Genomic DNA, 15,698 nt, shown 5'->3' with positions numbered 1-15,698 from the left:
AGAAGAAAGACAGAGAAAAAAAGATATTATACACTCTTACCATTCGATTCCTGTCTTCTGAGGATGAAGATGACTTCCTTTCTCGCTGAGGTCCTGGAGATTTCTGTAAGGCTTTCACGTTAGTGAGTGAGCCAGGTAATGAGGCAGGGGGGGTGGCAGACAAACCTGTGGTTGATCCTAAATTAGTGATAAGAAAAATGTATACATTAAGGAGGAACAAGTATGTTAATTTATCAGGGGTAGAAGGTTGGGGGATATTTAGACTTAATTTTAAAATGTAGTGCATATTTAAATATAGACCTTTTGGAAAGGATGGGCCAAAAAAAAAGGGGCCTCATTTGGTGATTACAACTATAATTTCTTTTAGTTTTCTGGCCAATTTAATGACCTTTAAGATATCTGATGATAGATACATACTTTGTTTCCTGGTACAAAATCTAGGAGAAAAACAATCTCTCTAAAACAAGATAGAAATACTAAAAATACTCCCAAGTTTCTGTTTCTTTGATGAAAAAAAATCAAAAAGCAAAATCAATGTAAATGCCTATATAACAAATACACTTTTAATTAATTATTTAATATTACCTCAACAGCCAATCAATATAAAAAAAAAAGGAAATCCCCAAATGGAAACATTTTCTAATAATGGCCATAATGTTGAAAATATCTGACTTATTCATATTAATCACTAAACTCAAATATAATCCTAAACTACATGCTCTACTATTTAAGAGATATTGGTCAGTATCATTGGTTCCTAGAGGCTTACATTATTAAACAAAGATTATTTGTTACCTGCAAAACAAAGTTAATGTAAATAAAGCCAGGCATATTTCTCAAGACTTTCTGAAAAATCTCTGCCTTTGTAAGTGAGAGCTTTGTAAGTAAGCGCTATGGCCTCTCCGCCGAGTTACTATAAATACAAATATTCTATAGGTCAAGTGAGCCTGAGGAGTATACTCTTTGGAAGTGACCTCTGTTGGCAGGGTTGCATACCTTTCTCATGGCAAACATCCTGAGATAAGGTACAGTAGCACCTGGTTCAGAAGGGTTCAGGGCAGTGAATCTTACTGGGGCCTGAATACGGCTGAGTAGAACTCAGATGTCCAGGTAATAGTTCTATATACAGAACAACAAAATGACCTCAAGAAAATATATTCTTTTTAAAAAATGACTGCTACTCTTAAGGAAAAAAAGAGTCACTATCTTTCAGATAACAAGGATACCAATAACCACATTTAAATGTTAAATCTGTAGAAAATATTTACTATTATTACATCATATTATATCACCATGTAGAATTTTCATGATCTCATATGCAATTTTCTAAAATAAAATGGTGTCCAGAATGTCTATTAAGTAGAGCACAATCCATTTTCTACCTCCCATTGATAATTTTCAACATTATAAAGCCTTAACTGCTTCACCAGGCTTCACAGTTATGATCTACTAAGTAGTTTTATTGTATCACTTAATTGTGTTACTCACTACTGTATGACTTCCATCCCATTCTATGGATTTTCTGAGAAACAGCAGGGCTGAGAGAGCAAATATCTAAAGCACCATTACTACATTCAGAATATGTAACAGATACTAACTAGCAAGAGTCAGTAAATATAAATCTTTAAAAATATTTATAGCAAGACATCTGTCCCAGCTTTGACTTAAGTTTTTTTTTTTTTTTTTCCAGATGGAGTCTCACTCTGTCGCCCAGGCTGGAGTACAATGGTACGATCTTGGCTCACTGTAACCTCCGCCTCCTGGGTTCAAGTGATTCTCCAGCCTCAGCCTCCCAAGTAGCTGGGATTACAGGCACCCGCCATCATGCCCAGCTAATTTTTTTGGTATTTTTGTAGAGACGGGTTTTCACCATATTGACCAGGCTGGTCTCGAACTCCTGACCTCAGGTGATCCATCCACTTTGGCCTTCCAAAGTGCTGGAACTACAGGCGTAAGCCACCGCGCCTAGCCCAACTTAAATTTTTACAAATCAGTTTAACCACTAAATAAAACAGCAAGATGAAATGGGAGAATGAAATTATACTGTAAACTTTCTTCTATTAGGACATAATTAAAAGGATAAATCCTCAAATTTCTGAAGTACACTGAAATATCTAAAATATGTTATAAATCTTTTTTTTTTTTTTTCTTTTTTAACAGCTCCCTACCTTTGACAAAAATACACACATCCCATATTGGAGGAAAGAAAAACCCAAAAAACACAGCTAGTATTACAGAATCTGAAAAAAGGCCAAAAGCCTAATAAAATCTCATAATAGAAGTTTCCACTGACACTTCAATTTTCTTAAAAACCACAAAAATTATTAACAATCATAAACCATCAAGAATAATCACTTAAATGCATTAAAATCAAAGGAATCCAGTAAGCTCTTCCCCACCCACCTTATTTATTCCCACCCACTAAGTTTAACAAATTATCAAGACCAGGAAGTAATAAAATAACAAAAAACAAGATGGAAATCTCAGGTCAGGATTTTCTTGCTTTTAAAAATTTATGACAGACAGCATACAGAAAGCTTGTGGCAGTGAGTATGTGTGAGAAGCACATTCAGAGCATTCCAGCCAGGCCAAGCAGAAATTTAGTACTGAAAACTTTCACACTTACAAACACACGCTGTGAGGGTGAGGCACAAACAGCATCTGTAGTTTTATATTTAGTTTGCTTTGGGTGAAAACAAGAAAGAAGAGCCCAACTACCTCTGAACACTGGGCCAGGCTCAAAATCAAACACTATTTCACTGGGGACAGAATGTAGGAGGGGACTGGGAGTCCGGGATTGGTATTTCCGAAGACAGTGCATCAGCTGGTTCAAAGGGGCTGTTAGAAGAGAAAGAGAGGGGCAGGCAAACACAGGAAGACAGACACACAGAAGAAATGAAAGAAGTCATGGGGAATAAATAAGATGAATCGAAGCCTGCTTCATAAAATAATTCTGGACCAAAAATCTGCTCATTTTCATAAAATCCCAATGATTTTTTAAAAAGTGACTCATGAAAAGGACAAGAAACGCCATTTGATTTTAGGTACTAAGCAGGCTGTGTTTATGACTAAGTTAATTTTGTGATGCTAACATGATGGCAACATTTAAATGCTGGATGTATTAGGCAAAATTATCAAAAGCCACAGCTATTAAGACATATGAAAGTCAAACTGGCAGCAACATTAATTGGCAGGTTCATGAAATAACAAACAGGAAAAAAAAATGCTTGTGTAACTATGTGCTATCATCAATACCAAGTCCAGAGTATAGAATGCAGGCTTATTATTATTTTGGTTGCTTCACGGGTATACAGAAACATAACAAAAGAAGGTGTATAACCATGTTTACTCAATGTAAAATATTGTTGAGTCTGGGCTTAGATATTTTGAAGATAAAGAAGGTCACAGTGAAGAGGTCAACTCTAAGCATGATATGCAGTTATTACAGGTCTTCCTTACTAGACAGAAGACAGCAGGGAAGGTAAGTGTAAAGGACCACCTGGAAGAAAACTTCAAGATAGTCTCAAATGTCACCTCTTATAAAACATATAGGGTAATGCTTACAAAAAGTATTTTCTTAAGTAATGTTGTCTTATGTGCTAGAGTGAATACTAGATGAAAATTCAGTTAGAAATCTCAATTCAGTTTCTCATTTGTGTATTTACTGAACTAAGAAGAGGACAAATGGGCTTCGCTATTATGGGTCTGTTCTATAAAATGTACATTTAAAACACTTGTAGAAAGTTGAAGGGAAGTGGCTGATAATGTCTGACAAACCCCCTCTTCAGAATGATTTAGCAAAGTAAAGTTTTATCTGATTCTAAGGTCAATCTTTAAGTATCAGTGAAGACCCACAAAGGAAATTTATCAACAATAGCTTTCAAGACAGTTAGAAATTAATAAAGTGGGTATAATAATTAAGGATCTTTCCTTGGTAAGATATTTTAAAACTGTAGTCTACGGCCATACCATCCTGAACGTGTCCGATCTTGTCTGATCTCAGAAGATATTTTAAAAATGTAGATAGTGCATTTTAAGACTTCCTTTTATGTCCAGTCATCTTTTCTACTCATGTTATAAATTAGTTAACATTTTATTAGAGATAAATGACAAATACTATAGAAAAACAAAAAAATTTTGGGTTTCTCTACACATTTTTCTCTGCGTCTGTTTCATGTAAGAGGCAAGTATAAAGGAGATAAGCAGCAAAGCAACTGCAGTTTCCTTGAGTTTTTCAAAAAAACTGAAATCACTACTTACCTCCATCACCACGAAATCCTTGGTCTCTAATCAAGTCCTACAAATAAACAGTAATGTATATTTATTCCAAGCAAGCATATAATCAGAAAGTAGTGATAACACTGATTTTTCCACTAACATTAAAATAATTATTTTATTAATTAAAACAATATATCTTATAACTATTACACAAAACAATCTGGAATTATCTAGTGAACATAATAAAATCTAAATTTTGAAGTACTTGTCAATGTAAGCCTATAAAGAAAGAATTATTAGTCCTAATCAAATGCTGAAATCCATTTCAGGCCATTCAAAACCAATGGCTTCCATTATCCTCAACAATCCAATGCAGGAGCAGAAAACCAAATACTGCGTTTTCTCACTTGTAAGTGGGAGCTGAATCATGAGAACAAGTGGACACATGGGGGAAACAACACACACTCGGGCCTGTCGGAGGGTGGGTGGTAAAAAGAGGGAGAGCATCAGAAAGAATAACTAACGGATGCTGTGCTTCATACCTAGGTAATGGAATAATCTGTGCGCAAACCGCTGTGGCACATGTTGAGCTATGTAACAAACCGGCACATCCTGCACATGTACCCCTGAACTTTGGAAATAAATAAATTTTTTAAAAAATGGCTTCATCAATCCTTAAAAAAAATTATACTGGCGCATATTAAGAGCGATAAAAATGTTCATAGTCTTTGATCCTGTAATTCCACTTCTGGGAACTTTTCTTAAGGAAATAATTCAGAAGAAAAAGTGATATGCACAAAGATGTTTAGTGCAACATCATCTATCATATTAAAAAGTTAGAAATAATTATTTCTCTATTATAGGCATTTTGACACACTTTGGTTAAGAAAATTTTGGTGTATCAATTTAATGAAGTATTATGCAGCTACCAAAATAATTATGAAGCTTGAATCACGAAACATGTTTACAGTGTAATTTAAAAATACAAAATTAAGCCGGGCGCGGTGGCTCACGCCTGTAATCCCAGCACTTTGGGAGGCCGAGGCGGGCGGATCACGAGGTCAGGAGATTGAGACCATCCTGGCTAACACGGTGAAACCCCGCTTCTACTAAAAATGCAAAAAAATTAGCCGGGCGAGGCGGCGGGCGCCTGTAGTCCCAGCTACTCGGGAGGCTGAGGCAGGAGAATGGCGTGAACCCGGGAGGCGGAGCTTGCAGTGAGCCGCGATCACGCCATTGCACTCCAGCCTGGGCAACTAAGCGAGACTCTGTCTCAAAAAAAAAAAAAAATACAAAATTAAAAGTACACAGATTACAATCATAACAATATGGATGGATAAGGGTACAATAGAAGAGGGAAGAAACAAAATGGCTCATAGAAAGGTTTTGCTCTTTGGGAGGCCGAGACGGGTGGATCACGAGGTCAGGAGATTAAGACCATCCTGGCAAACACGGTGAAACTCCGTCTCTGCTAAAAATACAAAAAAACTAGCCGGGCGTGGTGGTGGGTGCCTCTAGTCCCAGCTGCTCGGGAGGCTGAGGCAGGAGAATGGTGTGAGCCCGGGAGGCGGAGGTTGCAGTGAGCTGAGATCGCGCCACTGCAGTCCAGCCTGGGTGACAGAGCGAGACTCTGTCTCAAAAAAAAAAAAAAAAAAGAAAGGTTTTGCTAAAATTTGTCCTTTTTTTTGAGACTGAGTTGCTCTCTCGCCCAGGATGAAGTGCAGTGGTGTGATCTTGGCTCATTGCAACCTCTGCCTCCTGGGTTCAAGTGATCCTCCTGCCTCAGCCTCCTGAGTACCTGGGACTACAGGCATGCGCCACCATGCCCGGCTAATTTTTGTATTTTTAGTAGAGACGGGTTCACCATGTTGGCCAGGCTGGTCTTGAACTCCCGACCTCAGATGATCCGTCCACCTCAGTGTCCCAAAGTGCTGGGATTACAGGCATGAGTCACCGCACTTGGCGGCTAAAATTTGTCTTTATTATTAAAATATAGCTCTTTATGTGCCGGGCGCAGTGGAGATCAAGGCAGGTGGATCACGAGGTTAGGAGTTCGAAACCAGCCTGGACAACATGGTGAAACACCATCTCTACTAAAAATACAAAAATTAGCCGGGTATGGTGGCACACGCCTGTAATCGTAGATACTCAGGAGGCGGAAGCAGGAGAATTGCTTGAATCTGGGAGGCGAAGGTTGCAGTGAGCTGAGATTATGCCACTGCACTCCAGCCCGGGTGACAGAGTGAGACTCTGTCACAGAAAAAACAAAAAAAAAAAACTTATATAATATGTATAGCTCTTTATAACAACATTGGTAGTGGGGACAATCGCTATGGGTAATGCAATTTGGGCCTTGATAGGTAGAACTTCCATTAGTCTGTTTATTTAGTTTAACTTAAATATGAGGGATTGAATGGCCCCAAATATCTCTAAATAGTCTCTGCAAATAGACAACTTTTTGTTTAGAGGCTAAAACAAATTCTTTAAAGATGTATTTCTATTATGTTTAATGTATCATAAAAAGCCTTCAACATTTTCTACAGAATAATCAAATACATACCTGAAAACAAGGTGATAGGAGTTATGTGGCTACCAAAAAATATAAAAATCCTAGTGATGTCATTAACTTTCCATTCTTGAGAGCTTACAATCTCATTAGAAGTAAGACGCACACATTGGAAGTAAGATGGAAGTAAGTGAAAATCAAATAATTTAATAATAATTGCGTAAGAATATAATAAAAGAGATGCCAAAGTTTGTTGCTTAGTTGATTGCCAACTAAGTGATACGCGTGGTAAGATTTTTTTTTTTGAGATGAAGTCTCGCTCTTGTCACCCAGGCTGGAGTGCAATGGCACGATCTTAGCTCACTGCAACCTCCACCTCCTGGGTTCAAGTGATTCTCCTGCCTCAGCCTCCCAAGTAGCTAGGATTACAGGTGCCTGCCACTATGCCCGGCTAATTTTTTATTTTTGGTAGAGATGGGGTTTCATCATGTTGGCCAGGCTGGTCTTGAACTCCTGATCTCAGGCGATCCGCCTGCCTCAGCCTCCCAAAAGTACTGGGATTACAGGTGTGAGCCACTGCACGCGGCCAATAAGATTTTTAGTGCTATGTATGATAACTATAGGACTTGGTCACTGGTAAAGCAGTCAAGGAATTTACTCTGAGTTAGGGTTTCAGAGAGAGAGAGGCATGTAGAAGAGCAAAGAGTCTTTTAGATGGAAGAAACAAGACAAAGGCCATATCCTTTTCTTCTTTTGTTGCATCAGCTCTGAAACTCCCCACAACTATGGATTAACCAAATTTTGCTTTCTCCGCTCTTACAAGTTACTGCTAGTAACAACATAAACTTAGATTCTTTAATTCCGAATGTGTTCTTAAAGCTCCTTGACAATCTTTTCTACTCATTCTAGGTTTCAAAGGTTCTTCTAGCATTTGAAAACTGGATATTTCAACTTTTTTCCCACTCTTTTGTAGTTCCTTCTCTTACTTACATCCCTTCCCTTCATCATAATAGAGAAAACAAAAGCCATCAAACAACTTTTCTGCTCTAATATCTATAACTATTTGCATATTAATATTAGCTATAATTTCTGAATTATTATGTACCAGGCATAATAAGCAATTCAAACCCCTATAGAAGGTAAACACTACTGGCTCCAGGATTAAATAATTTGCCCAACATCACACAGTCTGTAAAGAATTACAGAGCTGGCTAGGTCCATCTTTAATTCTTCATAGTCTCTGAGAGACATAATTTCCAAGTTCAAGGAATTTTATTACATCAATTATTCCCTCTCTTGTTATCTTCAATTTCTCTTCACTGGCTTCTTCTTCTCCAGTTACAAATATACTAATGTCTCTTACATTAAAAACAATTGTCTCCTGGCTGGGCGCAGTCGCTCACACCTGTAATCCCAACACTTTGGGAGACTGAGGTGGGCGGATCACTTGAGGTCAGGAGTTCAGGACCAGTCTGGTCAACATGGCGAAACCCTACTAAAGATACAAAAATTAGCTGGGCATCGCAGCTACTTGAGAGGCTAAGGCAGGAGAATTGCTTGAACCTGGGAGGTGGAAGCTGCAGTGAGCAGAGATCACACGACTGCACTCCAGCCTGGGTGACAGAGCAAGACTCCACTCAAAACACAAAAAACAAACAAAAAAAACAACCGAAAAACAAACAAAAAATTGTCCCTCAACCCTGAATCAAGCTATCCTCTTTTGTCATTCCTTCACAGCCAAGCTTCTCAAAATTAACACTTAATCCTACTTCCTCACCTGCTGCCTTCTCCTCTTACTGGCCCTCTAAAACAACTCAATGAAGTAAAGATGACATTTCAATTGCCAAAATTGATAAGTCATTTCAGTCTTTATCTTATTTGAATCTTAATGGCAACTGACACCAACTACTTCAGTGTTCTTGAAATCCCTTTTCTTCCTTTGGCTTCTGCAACACTTTTTCTTAGTCATCTGGAGCTAGACTTAGGAAGAGACAGCCCATAAAGGAGACAGAGAGTCTCTGCCTGCAACTACAATGTTAATGTTTATGAGGGTTACATTTTCTCCCCTTTTCAATTTACATATGCTCTTTGAGTAATTTACATCCATGGCTTTAACTGACATAAATATGCTAATTACTCCTAAACCTGTATCTCTACTCAAGGTCCTTATATCCAACTGCTACTGGATTTCTAAATCTGAAAGTCACAGGCATCTATCTTAAAGTCAATATATCCCTCCAAAAAGCTAAAATTTTTGCTTCTGCAAACCTTGTTTTTCTCTGGTATTTAGCAAACGGTGCTATTTACCAGAAACTCGGTCTATAAGCTAAGTATCTATAAGCCAGAAACCTGGCATTATCCTCTACTTCTCATATTTTTCGCTCCTCTCCTCTACTACAAAACTGTATAGTGGTTAAGTATAAGAGGGAAAGGCCAGGTTTGAACCCACTTCAATAATTTATCAGCGGTGTAATCTTGGGTATGTTTCTTAACCTCTGTAAATCTTAACAGTAAAATAAAGATAATAATGGTACATAACCTATGAGTTTTTATGAGGATGAAATAAGAAAGTCTATGTAAAGCACTTAGCATAGTACCTGATATATAAGTATTCATAAATAGTAGCCATCTTCAACATGATTCCTAAGACTCAACACTGATTCACTAATTCATAGTCTCCCTCACCACAACACACTCTTTCACATCACCAATGCTATTACTTGAGTTTAAATATCATTTCTGTCTGAAATACTACAAAAGCCACATTATTGACAGTGCTGCCTCTATGTGTTTCCCATTTCATCTATCCTCCACACTACCATCAAAGATTTTTCTAAAATATAGAGCTGATCACTTCCTCTCACACTCAAAATTCTTCAGATTCCCTAGGACTACTTTAGATTTTAGAGTAATATACAAAGCTTTTCACTGTAGATTTTACCTACCTAGTTTCACCTTCCACCATTCCCCAAGCCTTCTCCTGGACCCTAAACTTAAATATCACGTAGTAATTACATTCCATGTAAAGGCACTTCTATGCCTTTCATTTCCTTAACAAATGACTTTCCAAATCCCCCTATGCACTGTACTCCTACTTATTCATCATAATCTGGCTTAAATATTATTCCTTCTCTGCTCAATATTCCTAGATCCAACCAGATGGAGTTTATAACCCCCTTCTCTAAACTACCGTTATATGTTTTGTAATTATCTATTTAAATGTTTGATTCACCCATTAGCCTGTGACTTCCTTAAGGGCAAAGACGATGTGCTAATTCAAAAATAATTCCCAATTGCCTAACACAATGCATAGCCCACAGTTATTAGTAAATCTTTTTAATGGAATCATAAGTGATTGAGCATGGATAAAAATGCTAAAGAGTTTGCACTTTATCTTGTAATCAATGGTAAGTCACTAAAAGTTTTGGAACAAGAGAACAGATGATGCTAGAGGTGTAAAAAAATTATTCTGACAGTTGCAGAAAGAATGGAAATGGATAGAGAAAAATCAATGGCAGAAAATCTATTTAGGAGATTAATGTAGCATACAATTCAAGTGAAAAAATATGGGCTGAAATGGCAGCAGTAATAAGTAAAAACCAGTTTGTGATGCACATTAAAAGGTGATACCTTTTGACTGCTTATAAGAGAGGATGAAAAGGCAAGATATAAAGATGACACTCTAAATGAAGCCCAACAGACCAGGGAACAGTGGTAACAATCAGAGAAAAAGCGAATAGTCTAAAAGGATGGTAGTTTTCAAAGTAAAGAAGGTGGTTGCAATTTTGGACAGACTGAGAACAACCCTAACCTAGACATATGGTTTGATTTCTTATATCACATTCTCCTTTTCCCCTTTCTTCCTTTGTTTTTAGGTCTTGCTAGATAGAGGTGAACCTTACTAATTAAGGAAAACTAATACTAGAAAAAAGTCACTTAAAATGAATCCAATAAAAATAGAGAAAAGTTTCTTAGTAAAAAGTGGGAAGAAAGTATGATTTGCAAATTTATCTAAAATAACAAAATAAAAATTTATAAGTTTTTCTTATATTAACATTTAATAAAATTTATAGTTCCAACTATATGCTAATTTAAAAATAAAAACAGAAAGAATTTTTTGTTGGTCATAATGCCAAGCTTACGATAGCACAAATTGAAATTATTTTATTTTGAGACAGGGTCCCACTCTGTTGCTCAGGCTGGAGTGCAGGGGTACAATCATAGCTCACTGCAGCCTTGACCTCCTGGGCTCAAGCAATCCTCCCACCTCAGCCTCCTGAGTAGCTGAGACTACAGCTGAGACCTCTCCACGCATGGCTAATTTGTTTTCTTTCTGGTAGAGATGGGGTCTCACTATGTTGCCCAGGCTGGTCTCTAACTTCTGGGTCAAGCATTCCTCCCATCTTGGCCTCCCAAAGTTTTGGGATTACAGGAATGAGCCACCATGCCTGGCCTGAAATTCTTAATTTCATATTCACCTCTTATAGCACAATCATAATCATTTTTATAAAAGTTTTAAAGAACTTAATCAATTCTGCCAAGGGTTTCTATCAGTCCTTTGATATTTAAACCATTTTCATTTGAAGATGAAGAAAACCATTTTCATTTCATTGAAGAGATGGTATCATAAGGGAAAAAAATCAGAGTGACTGTATAACTTAGTGTCAGTGAAGTATTTAATGCCACCAGAGAGAAACCAGAGGCTTTTCTGATTTGTGATTCACAAAAAGCGTGCTTATTTCTGATCTAAGTTGTAATTAGAGCAGAAAGGTAAAGATATATACTTGATTTTTTTTAGTTCTAGCAATGCTGGATACTTACATCAATATTGACAGGTTCTATTGTGTTTATGTGCACATTGGGAGCTGATGAGGACCGGTCTCGTTGCCCAAATTGATTTCGATGATCTTCATCTGCTGGTCGGAAGGGCTGTGGAATTGGAATGGATTTTGAAGGAGACGGACTGGTGAGAATTTGGGGCCTGGAAAAATGAAGTCATTGGAAGATAAGATTCAGAGTAACTATATAAAGATAATAATATTTAAAAAGGAAGATAAAAGGATTTTCTTGTTTTTATATTCTCAAAAACATTAAAGCATTAAAAACCTAGCAGTAATGACTTTTGAAAGTATTAATTTAAAAATCCAATATTGCCAAAGCTGCTTTGCTGAAGCAGGCCCTCCAGGAACTATCAATGATAAGAACACTGATTCTTATCCAGAAAACACTAGGGAAATTTACAAATGGCTAGAAATTACCTGTGGCCATCAACTGAAGAAGTTCAACCTTTAAAGTTATATAAAAATGCTCTGAGAATAACTGAATATAATTTGCCATTTTTTTCTAACTTTGTCTTGACATCTGAATTTACTAAAATGAAAATTTTACATATTAAGAAATTATAAATATTTTGAGAATACACATGCATATTTCAGGACCTGAATGATGTACTTGTTCCTTTATGGGAGTTGAATGAAAATCCAGAACAATATTGAAAAATCCTTTCCAAATTCAGAAGATGGTCCTCAGAATGCCAATATCTCTCATATTCTGGATTTTTTATCATGCCCATTATTGGTAACAAAGACACAAGAGAATCATATATTAACCATTAGAGCAAATATTTTTTAAAACTGCTATTTGGAAAACCACCAAAATGTTACACTTGTATGCTATTTGGAAAACCACCAAAATATGTTACATACCTTTTTTGGTATGGTAGCAAAATAACATAATCTATGATATCTCACCCTAAAATGAACCTGGCACTCACAGAGAATACTAAAGTTTTGAGCCTAGATTGTAAACACTTGGAAGGATCTAGCCCCTCAGAAAGGTTATCCTAGGAGTGGGGAAGTGAGTGTCACTTGATAGATGAGGTAAGCTATCTCACTTAACTCCATCAGGACAAATGAATGGCTAAGTGCCAATAAGCTCTCTTCACATATTGGTTATCATTCCACCCTATTTTATGCAAATTAATTATTATTATATATAGCATTATTTATTGGTTACTAAGACACAGCTACAAGGACAATGTTGAGGGAATAAAAAGACACTTTCATGAGACATGAGGAATGGGAAAAAATATATAGTAGGAAAGGAATGGATAAAGGTTTTTTTTTTTTTTGAGACAGAGTCTCACTCTGTCACCCAGGCTAGAGTGCAGTGGCCGGATCTCAGCTCACTGCAAGCCCCGCCTCCCGGGTTTACGCCATTCTCCTGCCTCAGCCTCCCGAGTAGCTGGGACTACAGGCGCCCGCCACCTTGCCCGGCTAGTTTTTTTGTATTTTTTAGTAGAGACGGGTTTTCACCATATTAGCCAGGATAGTCTTGATCTCCTGACCTCGTGATCCGCCCGTCTCGGCCTCCCAAAGTGCTGGGATTACAGGCTTGAGCCACCGTGCCTGGGGATAAAGGTTTGAAGAGCAAAGGAAGCCTAACAGTGAAAGTCAGCCTCTGAATAAAACATGTCAGAATCTGAACCACACCAGTTCACAATTTTACTTCTTTGAAGCACATTATTAAAGATAGGGAAAGAAGTTTTGACTTCATGTGTTTATATTAACGAAATGAATCCACTTAGAATTGATATGCAAATAATAAAATACTATGTACTTAAAAAAAAAATTGGTATCAGCCCAATGAGAATTATAGGTAATAAAAAGCCTTTAGGAAAACTAGCATGTTCCACCTAGGTCCTTTTTCTTTTTTCTGATTATTGAGAATTTTTTGGTTTGTGACAGAGCTGTCTTTATTTTTGCTTTAGGCAGCCAAATATATGTCCATAGCTAGAAAATTTTAGGAGCAGGAAAAGGAATGCAAAAATGACATTAGTCAATAAAGTTTTAGAAAGAGCACTGACTGTCAAGACAACTATTTACAGGCTGATTTAAAGTCTCAAGGCAGGCTGGGTGTGGTCGCTCATGCCTGTAATCCCAGCACTTTTGGAGGCTGAAGCAGGTGGATAAGGAGTTAAAGACCAACCTGGCCAACATGGTGAAACCCCATCTCTACCAAAAATATAAAAATTAGCTGGGTGTGGTGTTGAGGGCCTGTAATCCCAGCTACTCAGAAGGCTGAGGCACAAGAACCACTTGAACCTGGGAGGCAGAGAATGCAGTGAGCCAAGATCACGTCTCTGCACTTGCCTGGGTGACAAAGTGAGACTCCATCTTAAAAAAAAAAAAAAAAAAAAAAAACCCAAAAAAACAAAACCAAGGCTTAAAATTGGGAAAAGTATGAATTAACTAGAATTGTATATGACAGTCTATTGTAATAATTCATCTGGTATAGGCAGAGATGGCAGTAAGTCACTTCTGAAACTCACCAAGTTAGGAATATGACAAACATGTAGTAGATAACAAATCAGAAATAACTATGCAAAGGACATTGGTCCAGAAGAAAAACAAAAACTAGATTTAATCTAAGAGACTTCACTATCATATCTAAATAATGCATATATTAAAAAATGAAGACATCTGCATATTATACAAAATCAGAGAAACTCAATTTGGTAGTTGGTATCTAATAGTTGTGCGTTGGTCCACTAAGTCAACTTCTCTAGCTTTGAGGGCAAGTACAGGGGAACACTTGATCATACTCTGATGTCATTGAATATCTGAGCCATGTTCTAATTCTATGCTTAACGAAAACAGTCTTCTGATTATAATTTGATTTCCCATAAATCTCTTCCAAAAGAAGAGTGAGTGCTGGTGCACACAATACAAGAAGTCTAATTTACATAACAGGTATATTTTTCACTGATAAATATTACCTGGTATCCAGATTCAATTTTTTTTCTGATTTCGGTTAATATAAACCAGTATAACTCCTAATCTCATCATTTCTGGGAATCAATAAAATTACATTACCATACTGGGAAATCTTTCCACTAACCAAGGTAACTTATACCCTATGATGTATCTTGGCAGTCAGCAAACTGGCTTTCTCCCAATGATACCTGTACCTATCTTGCAGTACCAAATTAAAGACAGTACCAAATTAAAGCAGTACCAAATTAAGGATAACAGGAATTTTAATTTGAATACCCTTCAGCAAATTACTAGTTAGTTTAGATCTCATTCTTAATCTAGAATATTAAAAAGTTTTGAAAACTTTGGTTTGGTGATATGTACATTTTAAATGTTGATCTCTCATAAATTTATACATTCTACAGCATTTTTAAAAAGTAGAAAAGGAGGTATCTCTCACTTTGTACTCAAAACTGGGCAATGTATCACTTCTCCAGTATTTCTTGATTACATCCATTATTACACTTGTTTCATGACCATTATTATTGTTATCAGGACTAGTAACAAACTGCAAAAGAGTTTTGATACTGAACAAGATTGCCTTCTATCTTTACAGAGACAACCATATAGAGTTATGTCATAAAAACATCAGAAAAATGACTTATAGACAAGTTTGAACATCTTTATCATTTGCTCAAGATCAGAATCTATTTCAGTTCAGTTACCAATAAAATACTCATGGCACAGGCAAATGGTTTCTTAATTTTAAGATAGCATTCCTTCACTGGAAGGCAAATGTCCTGGATCATCACCATTATAAACCTTCAGAGAGGCCAAGCTAATTTCATTATGGTGTTTTGTGACTGTTCACAGAACTGGGACCTGACAATAGAAAGGCATCATGGTCTATAGAATCTGTCAGGAGAAAATGTTATAACCAAAAGATTAATTAAAAACCAGCCAAACAATAAGAACATTTTGATTTGACCATCTAAAAAACACACAGCTGCACACAAGTAATGATAGAGCCAACAAGAATAAAATGACTCCACTAGAGTAGATAACTGCTACAACCTGACAAGAGAACACAATGGCTGCATTTTCCAGTGTTCCAAATAGGTAAGTATACCCACTGCTTAACACAAAATTCTTTTGCAAAATTTTCTAACCTATGAGATCACTAAAAAGGCTGGTTTTGTAAAAACTACAAAATTGTACTG

At 36.8% G+C, this 15,698-nt stretch overlaps 1 protein-coding gene across 8 annotated transcripts in view; it reads right to left on the bottom strand.

The window, feature by feature from the left end:
• LOC105471274 (B-Raf proto-oncogene, serine/threonine kinase) overlaps positions 1–15,698 on the bottom strand; it is a 202,015-nt gene that overhangs the window by 56,700 nt on the left and 129,617 nt on the right. For 7 of the 8 annotated variants that reach the window (XM_011723649.2, XM_011723648.2, XM_011723645.2 and 4 more), the window contains 3 exons: positions 11,546–11,705; positions 4,261–4,297; positions 41–177 (listed from right to left, as the gene is read on the bottom strand). In XM_011723649.2, coding sequence (XP_011721951.1) covers positions 41–177; positions 4,261–4,297; positions 11,546–11,705 — 334 coding nt within the window. Of the gene's footprint in view, positions 1–40; positions 178–2,718; positions 2,839–4,260; positions 4,298–11,545; positions 11,706–15,698 lie in introns of all 8 variants that reach the window. The other variant, XM_071094363.1, reaches the window with a different exon arrangement.

Source organism: Macaca nemestrina, chromosome 4 (genome assembly GCF_043159975.1).
Source record: "Macaca nemestrina isolate mMacNem1 chromosome 4, mMacNem.hap1, whole genome shotgun sequence".
In the NCBI taxonomy this organism is placed as follows: Eukaryota; Metazoa; Chordata; class Mammalia; order Primates; family Cercopithecidae; genus Macaca; species Macaca nemestrina.
This window is presented reverse-complemented; position numbering and strand designations above follow the sequence as displayed.